Source organism: Clarias gariepinus, chromosome 18 (assembly GCF_024256425.1).
Source record: "Clarias gariepinus isolate MV-2021 ecotype Netherlands chromosome 18, CGAR_prim_01v2, whole genome shotgun sequence".
Lineage (NCBI taxonomy): Eukaryota > Metazoa > Chordata > Actinopteri > Siluriformes > Clariidae > Clarias > Clarias gariepinus.
This window is the reverse complement of record NC_071117.1, coordinates 23,297,421-23,316,064: the sequence shown is the minus strand read 5'-3', so window position 1 is coordinate 23,316,064 and position 18,644 is coordinate 23,297,421. Positions and strand designations below refer to the sequence as shown.

The following is an 18,644-nucleotide window of genomic DNA, read 5'->3' as shown; positions in this document are numbered from 1 at the left end:
ATCTGTCCAATGACGAAAATCTCAAAGCACTATTGCAAGTCTTTCTGGATAAGAGCATCTGCCAAATGCCTAAATGTAAATATAAATGCCACACATAGATAAACGTCCCTGTACTGTTATACTTTATATTAGCACTTATTGTCCTATAAAATTGCTTGGTTGGAGCTAACTGTTGTATAACTGCAATTATTCTTCGCCATGTAACATCCCTTTTAAGCATAGCTGTGTTAGCATTTATTTATTTATTTATTTATTATTGTATACTTAGGCATAACAAACTAACATGTGTTGATTAAACACCAAACATATTTTTAGATCCATTTTATACAGTGGTACCTCAGTATAGGAGCGCTCCACCTTACAAATTTTCATGTAAATAACTGAAATTTATCAAGAAATTTGCCTCGGCATACAAAGCAACTTTGGCATACAAAGCATTTTCTGCATACGAGCGAACGAACCAAGCTGAACTGGACACCAGCTAAGTCTCACATATGTATGGGAACTGTTCAAAACTGGTTTGCGTCAGTGGAAAGCCAAGCGAAGTGAGCTCATGAATTGAGTTTGGTTTTTAAAGCAGCTGGTTATAAGAAATCATAAATCAAGGTTAAGTGACGTTTAATGTCTATTTATATTATATTTTACTTTATTTACGTTTTTGTTACATGCAAAATTTTATGACTATAGTGTTGGTAATTTGGAACAGATAATCTGCGTTTACATTTTTTCCTATGGGAAAATGAGTTTTATTTTTGCCTTAAGAACTCACTTCTGGAACTGATTAAACCACTGCGGGCCCTCCTGAGTGCCGCGGTGGTAAACAGCTCGCCATATCATCCGGAGATCGAGAGTTTGAATCCTGGGCAATGCTGTAGCCTCTCTTAGCCGGGGGTCTAAGGAGAGCTGATTGACTGAGCACTTTCAGGGGGGAGGGATGGGAGGCACTTTTCACATCAGTCACGGGCGAGTGTGTTCCGCCGCTCCCAACAGTGTATGATCAAGCAGTTTGAAAAGATGCGGTTGGTGGCGTCACGTGGCTCGGAGGATGCACGTGGTTGCTGGCCTTGATGTGGGAGTTGTTGTCTACGACTAAATTAGGGAGACAATCAGGAAAAAAATCCCTGTCTCCAAAATATATATATATATATAGTACCACTCTATTGCTGTTTAAGAATGTATAACTTTCAATACAAAATAACACCTTACAGACTTAATACAGATTAAACACCAGAAATATTTTTAGATCCATGCAGATAAAACTAAACGAGTAAAGGAAGCTCTGTGTGTGTGTGTGTGTGTGTGTTAGATATGGTGCATATCTGCCGCACTAACAGCAGGAGGAGCTCAGGTGCAGTTCTGTGTGCACCCTCACTCACATTCACACACACGCACACACTTACACACACACACACACACAAACTGAGCAGAAACGACAGCAGCAGATGAGCTAGAAGAGTCGAACGCTGAAGCGCGAGCTTCGTTCTAACCGGGGATCTAGGGGATTGATTCGGACGCGCGCGCCTTTCAGTGTGTTCATCAATGGGACGTTTCCGGTGCTCGGGGTTTCTCTGTGACCCGTTCCGGAGTTTTTTTCTTTTTAAACTGATCTGATTACAGGCGGATGAAGTGACCGGTGGATTTTACCTGCGAGTGCGGTGAGTGCGATTTATTTTTATTATCAATTATAATGATAATAATAATAATAATGTATATGAGCGCGTGCGTGCGTGTCATATCCTCCCAATTGATAGAGGTATTGCGATAAATATTAATGAATATTTATATAGTTCTGCGGCTTGCATGTGAAGTTTGGAGGACGAGCCAGAAGACAGACTGCGTCTTTTTACACACACACGCGAGCGCGCGCGCGCACACACACACTTTCTCCAGAGACAAACCCATAACACCTAAAAGCGTTTGCATAAATAAAAAAAAAAATACAAATTCGAAGAGATTTGCATGCACGCGCTGACATTCACGAGACTTGCCTTATTTATCGTGTCATTAACTGGCGGGCTAGGTAATAAAACCAGCGCGTGCACCTCGGAGCACGCGCCGTTTTTAAGCAATAAAGTGCTCGTTGTGCCAGTTCAGGAGCGCGCGCGCTGCATATATATATATATATATATATATATAGATAGATAGATAGATAGATAGGTACAAAACGTCAAAGAACAAAAAAAGAAGCATTCAACTCTATTGCACCCTAAGAAAGATAGAAATTATATAAGTAAAACACAAAAAGTAATGAGAGACTGAGAGATGTGTGAGAATTAGGGGCACTGGGAATAAATGCACACTGCGTTGGGTAAGGGAACGCTGAAACAGTCAGGACTGATTCACACAAAGAACATTCGAAACTAGGGAAGATTGAAAACTAAGATATAATATACATCATTTTTTATTTATTGGAGTGACAAAAACAACAATGGAACAATGAATTAACGCAGAAAATAAGAGAAGGAGGAACTACTGTATGGAACACAGGAAAGTAGGGAACACTATCAACTGGTGGATGTAAGAAAAAAAAACAAGACTAGGAAGGAGTGAACATTGGGCACTCAGGAACATCGAAAATGAAGGGACACTGGAAGCTAGGGAACGCTAAAAACTAAGGAACACTCGGAAAAAAACACTGAGGGATGTGCGGGAAAAGGGAACAAGTGGATATGGAAGAGTAAATGCACATTGTTTTGGCAAAGGGGAACATTACAACACTGGAGACAGCTATAAGCAAAAAGACACTGGGTTTTCAAGACTGTTCGGCGGAGGGAACACTAGAAACTAGGGAACGATGTGTAAAAAAATAGTGTTATGTTGAGAAAAACAATGAGGGAACCTTGTGAAGTAAGGAACGCAGGGAACAAGGGAACGATGAAAAGTGAAGAACTCAGAAAATGAGAATGATGAAAAGTAGAGAACGCAGAAAACAAGGGAACGATGAAAAGTAAGGAACGCATAAAATAAGGGAACAATGTAACCTAAAGAACGCAGAAAACAAGTAAATGAAAACTAAGGAACACAGGAAACAAGAGAATGATGGAACACTGGAAAGTAGGGAAAACAAGCAATGTGGATGTAGAAAGAAATAGGCAAGTCTAAGAAGTGATGAACAGTGGACAAACTTAAAAGCATCGAAAACTGAAGGAACACACCCTGAACACCTTCTTTCCACAGGCAACACACACTCATTGCAAATACTCTACCTGCAACACAACCTATTTACATTAGAGATACACTCTCCACACAACACATACTGTCTACATGGAATACACACCCTTCACTTGCAACTTACACACTCCACATTGCACACATCCTCTTAACATACAGTAAACACTCTTCATGTACAGTTTAATGAAATACACACCCTTCCCTGCAGGAAACAAGGGAAAACTGGAAAGTAGGGAACACTAGCAACCGGTGGATGTATAAATGAAGTAGGCAAGTCATGGAAGTAGGTAACAGGGTACACTCTCAAGAGCAAAAATAAAGGGATGTTAGGAGCTAGGAAAAACTGGAAACAAGGGAACGTTGAAAACAGAGGAACACAAGTTTGAAAAAAAAAGAAACTAGGAAACAATAAAAAGGAGGGAACATTAGAAGACACTGGGAAACACGGTGGAAACCCAACTTAATGATGCGTTAGTTGGTTCATTGTATGCAGTTTCTTAAGGGAACGATTTTCTGCTAGGGCTCCGAATGGAACAGTTAAAGGACTAGCGAACGAGTGAGCTGAAACATGTACACACACAACAATCTGGATTTCTATATGCAACACAGTCTACATGTGCAGCACACACTCCTATAAAAGCAATATACACTCTCTCTATATGCAACATAGACTCGTCACATGCAACGCAGACTTTAAATGAAATACAGACCCTTCCTACACAACATAAGCTCGCCACGTTGACCCTACATGCAACCCACATTCTGTACATCCAATACACCCACATGCAGCACACACTCTTAACATGCTACCCTTTGCTTGCAACATACACACTCTTAACATGCTATACATACTCTATACATGCAGTATTCACTACTTCCACATGCAACACACAAATTCAATAAAAACTCATCACGTGCAACATTTAATGTTGACATAAAATACACACCCTTCCCACACAACACACACTCTTCATATGCAACACACCCTATGTTCATGCAATTTACCCTCTCTCCACATGCAACCACACTTTTTACACTAAATATACACTTTCTGCATGGAATACACACTCTCCACACACAGCACACACTCGTCACATGCAATACACATTCTTCAGACAAAGCACACACTGTTTACATGTAATACGCCACGGTCGCATGCAACACACACACACACACACACACACATATTAATATTACTTACTTGCCACACATACAGTAACACACAGTCATCATATGCTATACACACTCTCTTCACTAAACACACACTCGTCACATGCAATACACACTATCCATACACAACACACTGTTTACATGGAATAAACATCCTTCGCTCACACACGTGCTTCACATGGAATACACACTGTCTACATGCAGGCCACTCTGCACATTCAATAAACAATTTTTATGTGTAATAGAACATTTTTATTATTCAACATATATTGCACAATTTTCACATAAAATACACACTCTCTACATGCAGTAAACATTCCCCAAATGAAATACACACCTTCTACCTGCAACAAACATTCTTTACGTTCATTACAAATTATTTGCATGTAATACACACTCTCTGATAGCATCATACATTCCTCACATTGAATACACACTCTCAATGTGTAACACACACTCTCCGAATGCTTTCGTTTTGTACCTCGCTCTCCCCGTCAATCGAGAAGTTAATATTATAGTACATGTGGAATATGTAAGCAATACAGACTGTATAAATAAATGTCTCCTTACAGTAAACGTCACCATATCAACAATTACACACTTTTTAAATCTGTTTATGTAGAACGTCCACTGCACACATCCCTGTGAATGAGTTGTTACTATAGAAACGATGATAAAGGACATTAATAGAAACCGGAGGTTTCCAGCTGCACAACGGTCAGAGCTGCTGTTTATAGAAAAGTAAAAAACACTTTCTATCTGGTAAGAACGGAGAACAGCACTCTAGAATAGTAATAATTATTTCATTGCTCGATCTTAGGCATGTAGTACGCATAATGTCTATAAACACAGTATGTGCACATAATAGGGTTAAATACAGTACACACGTCTGCAAGCTTGAACCTTTCAGCAGAGTTGAAGGTGCAAGAACCTAATCTGTCTGTGTAGCATAAAGATGGGCATGATTTCCGTTCTCGTCCATTGTTTCGACACAATACTGGATGCCTGAAAGTGGACGAAATTAACCAAGGCATTTCTTTTTATTCTATTTATAGTGGTTTGTTGTTTTTATAGAGTGTCAGAATAACAGAACTATGTTGTTGGTTGTTTTTCACAAAACATGAGCCTTGTTGGTGTATTGGGATCAAACAGGTTGAAAAAAAAGTGCTGATTATTTAACCAGATAAATAAATCAGGAGCATCTGTGCCCAATCAGCGGCCTTCTGTGTGGTAAGCTCCACCCCTAACTGTTACTGGTTTGATGATAAGAATTATCTCTGGAGATAAAAAAAAAAACTGAAAAGGTTTAGGCCAAGGATGAAAATGTCAGTGGAACCCTAAAGAAAACGTTCTTAAAAGGTTTCTTTACTAGAAATGTCAGATGGTATCATTCTATAGAAATAAGCGGATATGTGTTTTTTGGGGGAAAGTTCTTAAGTTCCTAAAAGGGTTCCTTTGATGGAGACATGTGCTATACTTTTACCCTAAAGAATCAACTTTGGTAGCTTATTATGTACAAGTGTGATTGATTAGGGCCAGGATGTAGGGCAGAGTAAATTGGAATGACAATGTTACCGTCCCACAGCTGTAGCTATTCTGTCTTAAGTGTTACTATGAGAATGGATGGGAATCACCGGGGAGCAGCCACAATATGACATTGCCACTATACGTAGGTGCCGATTCGATTTGTATTGAGACTCAAATATTGTCATTTTATTAATATCCCAATTTAATTTCAGACTATGTTTACAATTATAAACAAATTTATTGCAAATAAAGAGCATTACCTGTGGGATTATAAAGGAATGGCAACATTTTACTACTTCAAATTTTGGATTTTGGATGTAACGAGACATAAATTGCCGCACAAGAGAACTATATTTTCAAGAACTATAGAACTATATAGATTTGCTCCCCCTCCATATGGAGTATTTTTCTATTGGTGTTAAATGTGAATTACTAGTTCGATTTCTATATGGCAAGCTCTGTCTCTAACTTCATATGTGTACTGTGCATGTTTTAACTGCTTTAACACTTTTAGACAGAATTTACATACAGAAAAGACTGTAAGCTTAACTTAAGCTTTGGAATTATTTCCACCCAAGTGCAGAATATTTAAAAGATTTTTTCAAATTTTCAAATTGGTTTTAAAAACCTGCAGTCACTTTTTCTCAAAATCCACCGAGAGAGTTAAAGCTGCTAGCACGGCATCATTCTGTGTTCTTCGTTTTCTGGCCAAGCACAAAACGTCCCTTCAGCAATGGCGAGTTTCTAAAAGAAGCAATGAATGTCCAATGGCTGCTGACACATTATTCACAAACTTTAAAGACAATGAAGAAGACATTAAAACAATAATAATCAGTGTACCAGTGACGATAATAAAACAGTGGAGTGCAGTTGTTATCCAAGGACATTTCTGTTGAGACAGGGTGCTTTACTGCTTTAGTGGAATAAAACGGTGTTACTCATGGTGGGCTGATTGTTTCTTTTGGCACAGTGTAGTGTAGTAGATCTTGGTCTTATTCTTTTCTGGCACGTTTACTGTATATAATATAATATTTTATGCCAGGATGAGGGGCGGAGCTAGCAGTTGAAAAACACTTTTATTTCCACTAAGTACAAATTAATCACCGAGATGCCTAGGACACTTACATGCTGTGTGTGCGTGCGTGAGTATGTGTGTATGTGTGTGTGTGTGTGTGTGTGGGAAGGAGAACCTGCTCTCACATTATTTAGAGATAAAGCAGCAGCTGGTGCTTCCAGATGTTCATTTTTCATTTCACATTCAATTCTATCCCGTTGATCTAATAACTAACGCCTCTGCAATAATTACAGCTAATCTGATTAGCATCCAAGTGTGCAGCTAAAAATTCCCTTCGGAATCAAGCTACGTAGGGTTTTGTATGGAAAAGTGCAAAACAAACAAAAAAAAATTGTTAAATGCAGTTAAAAACCTAATACATAATAACCTTACTAAGCAGGTATTAGCACGTGAGTTCAATAGATTAGCATATGAGTCCGACACTTTGCCCACTAGCCAATCAAAAACACAACTGCTTAGCATCACTAAGCAGAGTGTGATGTAACGTGAGCCCATACAAGTAATAATTACTTAGCACACACTAGATATTCCCCAGATAGCACACACACGTCGCGGAGACGTCTATGCGACGCCGTCTGTTTTACACCAGCAGCAACTTACAAATGAGGTCTCAATTTGAAAAGATGTACAAAACATAAAACACCACAAATAAGTATAAATCATAGAAAAACAATTAAACACCAACAGAAACGTTTTGTACTTCATAACTGTACGTTATGACTTTTAAATATGACTGTTAGATACGGTTGGTTAGGAACCACTTGAAGTCAGATGCAGACAGGACACTTTCACCCACAAACTGCTGTAAAAAAATATAGAAATAGATTTAATTAAAATTCATGATACTAAATTTATCAAATGAACAATATTTATACTTTGTTCCTCTCGCTTCACAACTCATGAGAACAGACCGAAACCAGAACCGAATTGCAGATTAAGCACGCGCATATAACCGTGATTAAAAATACAAGAAATAGCTTAAACCAAAATAACGTGACTAAACATCGCTAAACAGCAGGTGACTTTTATGTTCGGTATTTCATTTCTATTTAGAAAGATGGGAATTAATTCCTGCTTACCTTTTCCACACGCCTGCCAAACGTTTGTCTTCTCAACAATCTGTTCTTCTTCTTCTTGTTTTGGAGTTTAAATACTTCTCGTATAGACGTCGTATAGATGTAAAGGTGATGTATAATTTAACAGCTCAAACAGGCGATCTACAGACGATCAAAATACGACTATAAAAAAAATGCAATGTTTACCAGATGATACGCTCTTTAGCCGACGTCTCCGCGATGTACTTGTGCTATCTGAGTCGGGTCTGTGTGTATGTGAGAGAAATTTTAATTCAATAGCAAGCTAGCCAACATAAGGCTAAATACTGTAATGGTCAAGCTGTACAATGTACACAATACCTTGAGTGTCAGCACCTCAGGAAATTATTTAGCTTAGCATATATCTAGCGGGGATGTTCTGAAATCCATTATGTGACAAAATTTCATGCTAATCTTGTAAGCAGCTAGCATATGAGATTGATAGTTGTAGTGTTATTGTGGCATAGCTAAGGTGTAATTAGCCACTAACAAGATATCTCATATGACGTAACTGTGAGCATGAATGTCCTGTTTTTTAGCTTGATATAGTGTTTGTCACAAAATACTGGATTGACTGTGTTTAATATTTCCATACTTAAATGATAATGTTAACTTATCAACATGTTTTGGAGTAAGTTGAGGTAAGTAGCTGGCTAGCATTAGCTAGTAAAATGAAAAAAGAAAGAGAGAGAAAGAGAGAGAGAGAGAGAGAGAGAGAGAGAACAACCAGCAGACAAACAAACAAACCAAAAACAACATTGTTAACATGTTTGGTTTTATTAAACTTTTTTATATATCCCAGTATACTCAAACTAGTGGATTAGCCAAGTGAGACCCGTCAGTGTGATAACTAATGAAAAGGTGAACAGCACATGTTTAATCTGTTTAGCTAGCTCAGTGCACTAAGAGTGTGTAATTACTCGCTTTAGGGTAACAAATGTCTAACTCCCTCTTCCAGTGTTGCAAACAGCGGCTGTTATTTCGACATGTCCAGACACAAAACTTGCCCGCTGTAAACACAAAACGCAACCCCTGGTGCATGCGAAGCTTCTAGTCGCTAACAGCTTAAATATTTCATGAGAAGCGGCCATATAGGCTCAATTAAAGTGTTAATATTGGATAGTTTTTGGCACTAAAGTTGCAACGAACTGCTTTTTCTGTAGTTATTAAACGAGACACTGTGTTCTCCCTCTCAGCATTCAGGTTGCGGTGGTTAGCACCAAACGCTAATAAGCTACTGAAAATAATAGCCCATTACAGCATCTGCTGAAATACAGCCATAGCACACAAGTATAGAGATACGCGAGAGGCATTTCCTCAGACGAAATTCTTCAAACATATGGCTGTCTTTTTTTTTTCAAGGTATAAAATTAAACTGGTACTTGAGGTTGGCTCGAGATATATATATATATATTTAGATATATATTAGTATTTTCCATTTTTTTATATATATATATTTTTTTTAAAGATACTATTTTTATTTCTTATAATAGGACATTGACTCATCATATTTATGTTACATAAATTTATAATACATAAATTCAGATTTAAAAGTCACCAAGTAAGCGTGTGCTTGGTCGACAAATTCTGTTGTACGTCATGAAACAAACACCAACAAAACAGGATCTTTGGATCCTCTGATAAGATTAGAAAAAGTGGTTACTGTTACTGTGTGCTCATTTGCATATTGCTGAATTGCTGAAATCACAATTAACAACTGGTAAGAAAAATGATGAGTCCTACTGAGTGGTATTTTGTTTGGCAAATTTTTCTCATGGTCTGGTGTGTATGATTTATGATTGCGTGCTAAGCACCTCCTGATCCGTTGCCATTTCCTACAAAACCGCATGTTAATTAAACGGTAATTTATCAGCACTACAGAAACATGACGTGTGCTTAGCGTAAAACTGTTTTTTTTTCTTTCCTTCCTTTTTTTCAACACACATTGATTGATGCTGGGATTTACAAGTAGCACAACTGTCTGCTTTTTTTTTTTCTTAACTGCCTCATTATTTGGCATGCGTGGGAGGTTGAAATCTCAGCTTCAGCAAGTCCTAATGGGGCAGGAGGCCTTTCCCCTTGTGTATTGTTTTAATCTCATTTCGTCCAACCCGTGCCTGTGTCCCCGGGTGGGAATAAATGAGCAGCGTTTGATCGTTTCATCTCTTACTTGCTCTTCGTTTCGTCAGCGCCCACAGCCTAGAGTTTTTTCTTTTCTTTTTTTTTTTTTTTTGACCTGCCACTGTTTGATTTCAGCTGGGAAATCGATTGACTGTAGCATTGCTGTCAAACAGACGTGATGCCGCTGCTGTGTCCTCACGTCAAGTTCAAAATTGCGTTAAGGCTGATGAAAAATGAGTGGATGTTTGTCTCTCTGCAGGAAGAGCACTAGGACAGTGTAAGCAACCTCACAGGACAAGCTATCAAAGCATGCATTGTGAATACATAACCAGTATTGAAGGTCAGCCAGCTGAGCACGGATTAATAAAAAAATTATAATTTAGATCACAATCAGGATACGTTACGTCATGGAAAATGAAATGAGTCGTTTAAATAGATATACACATGTGCATAATATTTATTTAATGTTTTTTCCTGCTGGTAAAATTGAGGTTTCATCATTTCTTTCCTATTTATCTTTCTTAGTGGTGTGTGTAACAGTCCAGGGAAAATAAAAACAAACAAAAAAAAACTTTATATTGCTCTAGCAATGCCTGGGTTGTCATTTTAATTTATTACAGTATTTAACAGTTATGATAAAAAGCTATCATATGCACAGTTGCATGAATGTCATGCTAATATTAGGCTTTTAATTGTGTCTTTGAACTGGACTTGAATGATTATACAACTTGCATATCGACCACAGGGTCAAGAAATACATACAACCACACAGATTATTAATTCAGTGCTGCCAAAAGTTAAGAAATGCTTCAATTTGTCGAGCCCTTTCAACTTTCTGTTATAGATCCTGATTTAGGGCGGTAGCTGGTAGCTTCTCTCTGCCAATATGGTTTGTTTGGTAGAACATAATGGATTGAACAACCCTCAGTACAATGGGACCCAAAGAAGATGGTTTAGATACAACCCAAGAACCACAGAGGTACAGATGGAAGCAGTGTCCATGTGTACAGTATAGCAGGATATCCGTGAAAGTAGCAGCTGCTCCAAAATCCACACTTTCAAGCTCACAACACTGTAAGTTTGTGAACATGTGCACCTCCTTCTGAAGAAAAGATTTGACCGGAGGTTTGTTTGGAGGACATTCAATCCTCAACCATTTTAATTTGCTTGATGGTGAATTGCACAAAGTGGATGGAATAATAAACAAGGGTGACTACCTCTTTAGCATAAACTCAAAATATAAGCTAGACAGTTGAAACTTGGTGAAATTTGTGCTTTCAACAGAACCATGACCCCAAGCATACATCAAAGCTGATGTGGAATAGTTAAAGAATGCTAACTTTAAGCTTTTGGAGTCTTGTTACTATGATAAACTATAGACCATAGTGTAATATGGTTTAGGAAAAGTGTCAAAATTGTTAAACTAGATAGATAGATAGATAGATAGATAGATTTTACAATTAATAAGCAACAAGCAAAAATCACAATAAGAGATACACATAAGTTGAAGGTGCATTAATGAGTTGTGTAAAATAATACGAATGTACTGTTTCTATGAACATGGGCATGATGATTGTATAAACATCATGTTAGCGTGCATATGTAAGTTTTAAGATAAATTAAAAGAAAAATTATTGCTTGCTGTGTGTGTTGCACCTTAATATGCCTACCAGCCAGCTCCGAATTGGAGGAGTGAGACAAACTCACATGCATGCATGATGTGTCTGAATTTCTCTGTTTATTGAGAGCATATTTAAGCTTTGGGCAGGATAGGAAAACACATTAGCATTTTCTGGTTAAACAAAAGTGTTCCAGTGGACACCATGTCGTTCCTGAGCTGCCAGTGATCCAGACTCCCTCTGCCCAACGAACCTTTCTGACCCATCCTGGTGCCCCGCTTCTGGTTGGAGATCTCGTTGCATGGATGCCCCGTGTGTCTTTTTGGGATGCGTCTGGTGTCTGGGGATGGTTTCACTACCATAAAGACGGTTCTGGCCTCAACTGGTGTTGACAGCTGTTTCTCTGAAGACTTGACTTGGCTGCGGTTGCTCGATAGTTCAAGATTGCAATTGTCTCCAATAACTACCTGGACTCCATATTTACATCAATTAACATCAACTGCCTGCCATCCAACACACTGTATAAATGCAGATCAATTCCTGATTTCTGTTTCACCCAGATGAGGATGGGTTCCCTGTTGAGTCTGGTTCCTCTCAAGGTTTCTTCCTTTTACCATCTCAGGGAGTTTTTCCTTGCCACTGTCCCCCGCGTCTTGCTCACCAGAGACAATCTGCTCATCTTGATTCATGCACACTTACATTCCATACAGGCTTAAATAATTCTTTTGATTGTGTAAAGCTGCTTTGCAACAATGACAATTGTTAAAAGCGCTATACAAATAAAATTGAATTGAATTGAACAAGCTACTTGTATGTATATTCATATATTTGATGGCCATAGAGGCATGGGAACATTCACATAATATTAGAAAACCTTACAACTACATGGTACTTCAGGCTTTACCATGGTAGGCACTAAATGACTTATGGTATCAGGGTAGGTACTCTGGCACTTCAATGGGTATCATGGGAGTAATACGGTATGTACCACAGTACTTTTTTAAATATCATGTTACTTGTTAGATTCCACAGGGGATACCAAAGTTCACCAGGTATCTAATATGGTATGTGTGTATGTACCGTACTATATTTTAGGTATGTTGGTAGATACTGTTGATATGTTGTTGTGCAGCCAGTACTATACCTGATGAACACTGGTAGCCACTGTGGTACATAAATATGTATAACATATGTCTGACAGTTTGGTATGTGTTCCATAATATCATATTACAGTACATGTACTGTCGTACCAAAGTATGTATTAGTGTATGTTATGACATGTAGTATATTGGAAAATAAGTACCATGGTACTGTTAAACATACCATGGTGCTACATATATACCATGTTACACGTACCATCGGGTGACATGGGTACCTATATCATAGTTACATTTCTTATGGAAAGTTGTAGAAACGTAAGACTATCTTACATTATATAGATATTAGCAGTGACTAAAGTTTTAGTTCAAGGTTAGAGGTGAACTAATTAAGGAAACAGCACTGACACCACTGTAAAAAAAAAAAAAATACAGGTTTATAGAGTAATGTGCAAGTACTGACACGTTCGCATTTCCAAGGAAAAAGCTATTTACAGGAACCTGTTTATCAGATGCTCCAATGGCAGATTAAAGGTAGGGTTTCTGTAAGGGGATTTAAATATCTATTTAAAATGTATAGAGGGTGTCTGGAAAGTCAGCACTTTGTAACATTCTGAGGCAAGAGTGGAACTTTGAATTTAACTTTTTTTTTTCTTCTGAAGTACAGAAGAGTTTGTACTTTGCTTTATTCCAGTGAGATGGACTGGATTTCTTCTGAGCATAGCATTTAATTATGTGATCTTCAACATAAAAAAAGCCTTCTTAAAAGATTAACAGAGCTCCTTGCAAATGTTTTTAGACACCTATGAACTTTTGAAAGATTTTTTTTTTTTTTTTTTTTTTTTAGTTACACATTGGGAATTATGTGAGGTCCAGAGATATGCCATTAGAAGCAGGTGACAACTGATGACCCAGGCTGTTGTCATTCAAAGCAACCATGCATATAACAGGTTTTAGTAATTATGGTCTAATTAATGCTTTGCAGCATTTTCACAACCAAATGTCATTTTTCGTTTTTTTTCCTCCATGTTATGGTAGTTAACTCCTCATTTTCTCCCTTTTCTTGTCTTTGCAGACACCCAAGAGAGAAAATGCTGCCCAGGATTCTGTTTCTTTGTTCCTTTATAGCTTGTGCTAGTTTTCATGAGGACGAGAGCCCCAAGGTTTCTTTTGGAGGAGCTTGTGAAACACTGTGCATCTGTGAGGAGAAAGACGGAGTGTTGCATATAAACTGTGAGGAGAGACGCATAAACAAGATTTCTCAAGTCCAGGTACCTTCAGATAGACCTTTCCACCTAAATCTATACAAAAATGATATTGTGGAGCTGCTCCCAGAGGACATGGAGGCTTTCAGAAATGCAGTCACCCTGCATCTGGGTGGTAACAGCATACAAGAGCTAGTACCTGGAGTTTTCAGTGCACTGGGCTCCTTGAAGAAGTTGCACATTAACAGTAATTTCCTGGTGATGTTGAAGGAAGATACTTTTCACGGATTGATAAATTTGGAGTACCTCCAGGCTGACACAAACTTTATCCGAGTTGTGGAGCCTGGAGCTTTCAGCAAACTTGTCCATCTCAAAGTCCTGATCCTCAACGACAACTCCATCGACTTCCTTCCCAACAACATCTTCCGATTTGTGCCGCTGACTCATCTGGATCTTCGTGGAAACAACCTGCAGACTCTGCCCTATGTGGGCTTTCTGGAACACATCGGCCGCATTATTGAGCTTCTGCTAGAAGACAACAAATGGGTTTGTGACTGCCAGAACCTTCATTTGAAGGTCTGGATCGAGAACATGCGAGCACAGTCGGCCATTGGAGAAGTGGTTTGCAGCAGTCCCGAGCATCTCAGGGGTATTCCTCTGGCCAAAGTAAAGCGTGATGTATTGTGCCCATCCCATGCAGATATAAACTTTGAAGAACCTTCCAAGTCTCTGGACATGGTTGTTACCCCTTCTACAAAGGTGCTCCAAATACCAGACTCAAAAAATGATGTAAAGATTCCCACACCGTCTCATGTCCCAAAGACATCCTGTGCACCACAGTGTTTTTGTCATAACCATCCTAACACTGGGTTCCTCATGCACTGTGAGGATCGGGGCATCCAAAGAATATCGGATCTTGGAATTTTTCAGCAAAGCCCAAGTAAGCTTGTTCTAACTGGGAACATGATAGAGAGACTGCTAAAATATGATTTCGTCACATATGACAGTTTGGAATTGCTGAATTTGGCGAACAACCAAATAAACTATTTGGACAATGAAACTTTCCTCAGTTTGAGCAGTCTTAAAAAGCTGTACCTGAATGGTAATAGAATAGAGAAGATAACTGCAACTATGTTTGTAGGCCTCCATAATCTGGAGTATTTGTACTTAGAATACAATGCAATCAGGGAGATTGAGGCAGGCTCATTTAACCCTTTGACAAACCTAAAGCTCCTGTTCTTGAACAACAACCAGCTCAGTGCTCTACCAGCACAAATATTTAGGAATGTCCCCCTGGCCAAGTTGAATTTAAGGAACAATCTGTTCGTGCACCTGCAGGTCAGTAATGTGTTGGAGCAGCTTGAATTTCTGGAACAGATTTATCTTGAGGACAATCCTTGGGATTGTACTTGTGATCTAGTCAGCATGAAGCAATGGTTGGAGAAGCTGAGAAAGGAAACAGCGGTAGGTTCCATCTTGTGCCAGAGTCCCAAAAAGGTGCTTAATTTTGAGGTCAGGAACCTAAAGCATGATGTTCTCTGCCCTGGTTTAGTCACCCATAACTCTCTGCCTTCAAGTGAATTAGGGGATGTAACAACAGAAGCACCAGATGGAGGCATACACAGCTTTTTCCGATCCTTAACGAATGCAGTTCCTCTTTCTGTCCTCATTCTCTGCCTTCTTATTCTTTTCCTTACCATCATCTTCTGCTCTGCTGGGATCATTGTATTTGTCTTGCATCGCCGGCGCAGGGATTCAAAGAAAAAGCAAAACGAAGAACAGCCTCGTGAGAACAGCCCGATACACCTGCATTACAGCATGTATGGCCAGAAAACAACTCACCACTTGGCAGAGAGGCATGACACAAACATGTATGATGAAGCTTCCCGAAGTCCAATCATTCAGGTTTGCAGGAACCCCAGCTATTGTTCACAGCACAAAGACTATGACACAGAGGATTACGACGCAGAGAAACCAAAACGGTTTTGCCACAGCATCAAGGATAAAGAGAATGGCTCCCCTCTTACAGGGTCAATGAAGTACAAGGCAGTGTCCCACGAATATCCTGCTGATTTTGTTTCTTTGGGTGACAAGGGATCTTTGTACAAAAACATCCTGGAGCGGGAGCGTGAACTCCAACAGCTTAGCATCACAGAATATCTCAGGAAAAACATCTCACAGTTACAGGACGTGCAAGTGCCCAGTCATCATCAAGAGCTCAAACTGATGGAGACACTTGTCTACTCCAGGCCGAGGAAGGTTATGGTGGAGCAGACTAAAAACGAGTACTTTGAACTGAAAGCTAATCTACATGCCGAACCTGATTACTTAGAGGTACTTGAGCACCAGACAACTTTTAACTGAGATGCAGCACACTGTAACACTTTACTATCATACCTGCTTCGAGAGATAATACCCAAAGTGCCTTGATGAGTTTGAAGCAGACATAAAGTCTTCATGAACATGGTCATTTAGCAGGACACAGAGGAGTGGACGTTACTGAAAAGAAACCTTGACCTACTTTTCATAAATGTCAAATGAGGTCATTGGCTAGTCTATTAAGTCTTGACAATTTGCCATAAATAACATGTGCCATTTGTTAAACGCAGCCCCTTGCAGTCTGGTAAAATAGGTCAAAATTGGCAAATTGTCACCTCGTATACTCTTAAAAATTTAAAGCCCTTTTTCAGCATTTTTCCTTACTTCCTTTTGAGGGAGTCCTTAAAGATTAAATGTAAATCCTACTATTACTTTAAAGACAGAGTAAAGACAGTAGTTCACCTTGATATAATAATCAGCATGATCATGGATTAGATTTTGACCAATCAGTGTTTGCAGTTGCTTTTAGCTTCACCCCATGTCCCAACATGACTCACATGGTATCTTGGCAAGTAAGAAGGGTAACAAAATGTATTAATGGTACATCAAATACAATTTAATTACAAAACAATTTAAATATATATAAATGTTAGAAAAAGCTAGTTTATAGAAAGCTTGAAATTATTAGCTAAGAACCAATATAAAAGCTTTCTATAATATTACCATGTTTTTTATGTGTGTTTAGGAAGGTTTGCATTTAACTTCATAGGAAAAGATATCATCTGTTCTACATATTTGATTTGGTGCAGGTTTTTACACCAGATGCCCTTCCTAATGCAATCCTTTTATCCAGGCTTAAGTGCGTGGACATGTGCAATAAAAATACTCCCACTTTACAAACAAGGCATTTTTCAATAGTGTAAAAATATATATATTTTTTTTTTTAGAAAAGGGAATGGCTAGGGGTCTAAAAATTGTCTAGGAATTGAACCAGGCATTCCCAATGGCAGGCATGACACCTACCTCTGAGCTATCAATGCCAACAGTTCTGTTGTTTCTTTTTTCGTGGAAATAAAGTACAACTTATTTAATATAAAAAGTGTAGTCTTGGGGAATACTTCTCCAGGCCTACTGAATGACTTTTTTGGCTCTGATTTTTGGCAATTATTTTGCTCTCATTTTCAGTCCAGTCGCTGTAGCTGAGAAGGTTCAGAGGAATGTTTTTTTATTTGTTAAGCCACACAGTGACCTATGAATCATTTAAACATAAAAACAAAATCTAACTTAAAGCATGAACCAGTGAGAAACAGGTGCAGATGAAGACAGATGACCAGGCAGGTGATTAGTATACAGTACTGGTGATGCTGAATGCTGTTGTTGGAACCAACAAGAGGGGAAATGGGGTTGCTGCTGAGGCCAGTGTTACTTAAACAACAATTTATAAATCGTATTTTTAGACACTTTGCAGCCAGCAGCAGTCACATATATTCCCATTTCTATAAATAAATTTAATTTAATATGAAGAAATCAGGGGTGGCTCAAGACTTTTGGATAGTACTGTGCATTATTAAGTTCTGATTTAAAATCAGTGAAATAAACCTTAGTATGTCCTTAATAATCTCAATGCATGGCAATTCAACATGGATATACTAGATAAAGGCATAGTAATGTTAATTAGAAGTTTTGGAAGGTTTCTTTTAAGAATTGTATTTCATAAAATCATGAACACCAGGAAACTGTAATTTTACACTAAAGTCCAAACTGTGATATATTAACACCATGTTGCTAGAAGTCTCCATGCAGAGAGGTTATATCTTCATAAAACCTATGGCATACATATACACAAGATAACGCTAATAGGATTTCTGTTTGTATTGTACTTCCTTATTCAAAATGGTTTTCAAACCTGTTTTAAATTTATTATACTTCAGTTGGCTATTACGTTATGTTATGTTAAACACTTTTTTTTTTAAGAAAAAGGTATTTTGAGTGTTTTTAAGAATTTTTAAACAAGTTTCTTTTTACGGAAATTGAGAACACATCCAGAGCTATAGGAATTATATTAACATTATTGGTACGTTCGTGTATTACTACAAACAAACATTTCACAAAACCTATAACCTAAGGTTACAGTATGTTACAGTAATCTAACCTGTTTATGGCGATGTCATTGTTCCATGTAGAACCCTACAACACAGCAGAAAGGATTCCAAGTAGACCACATTTTGGATGCTAAGAAAACTTAA

The 18,644-nt window shown here is 38.3% G+C and overlaps 1 protein-coding gene across 1 annotated transcript; it reads left to right on the top strand.

The window, feature by feature from the left end:
- The first annotated feature begins 1,454 nt into the window (after positions 1-1,454).
- On the top strand, positions 1,455-17,029 carry slitrk6 (SLIT and NTRK-like family, member 6). The gene is made up of 2 exons (XM_053477254.1): positions 1,455-1,655; positions 13,950-17,029. Exon 2 carries the CDS (start codon positions 13,966-13,968, stop codon positions 16,441-16,443), a length of 2,478 nt encoding a protein of 825 aa, XP_053333229.1. The 5' UTR covers positions 1,455-1,655; positions 13,950-13,965; the 3' UTR covers positions 16,444-17,029.
- Positions 17,030-18,644: the final 1,615 nt, after the last annotated feature.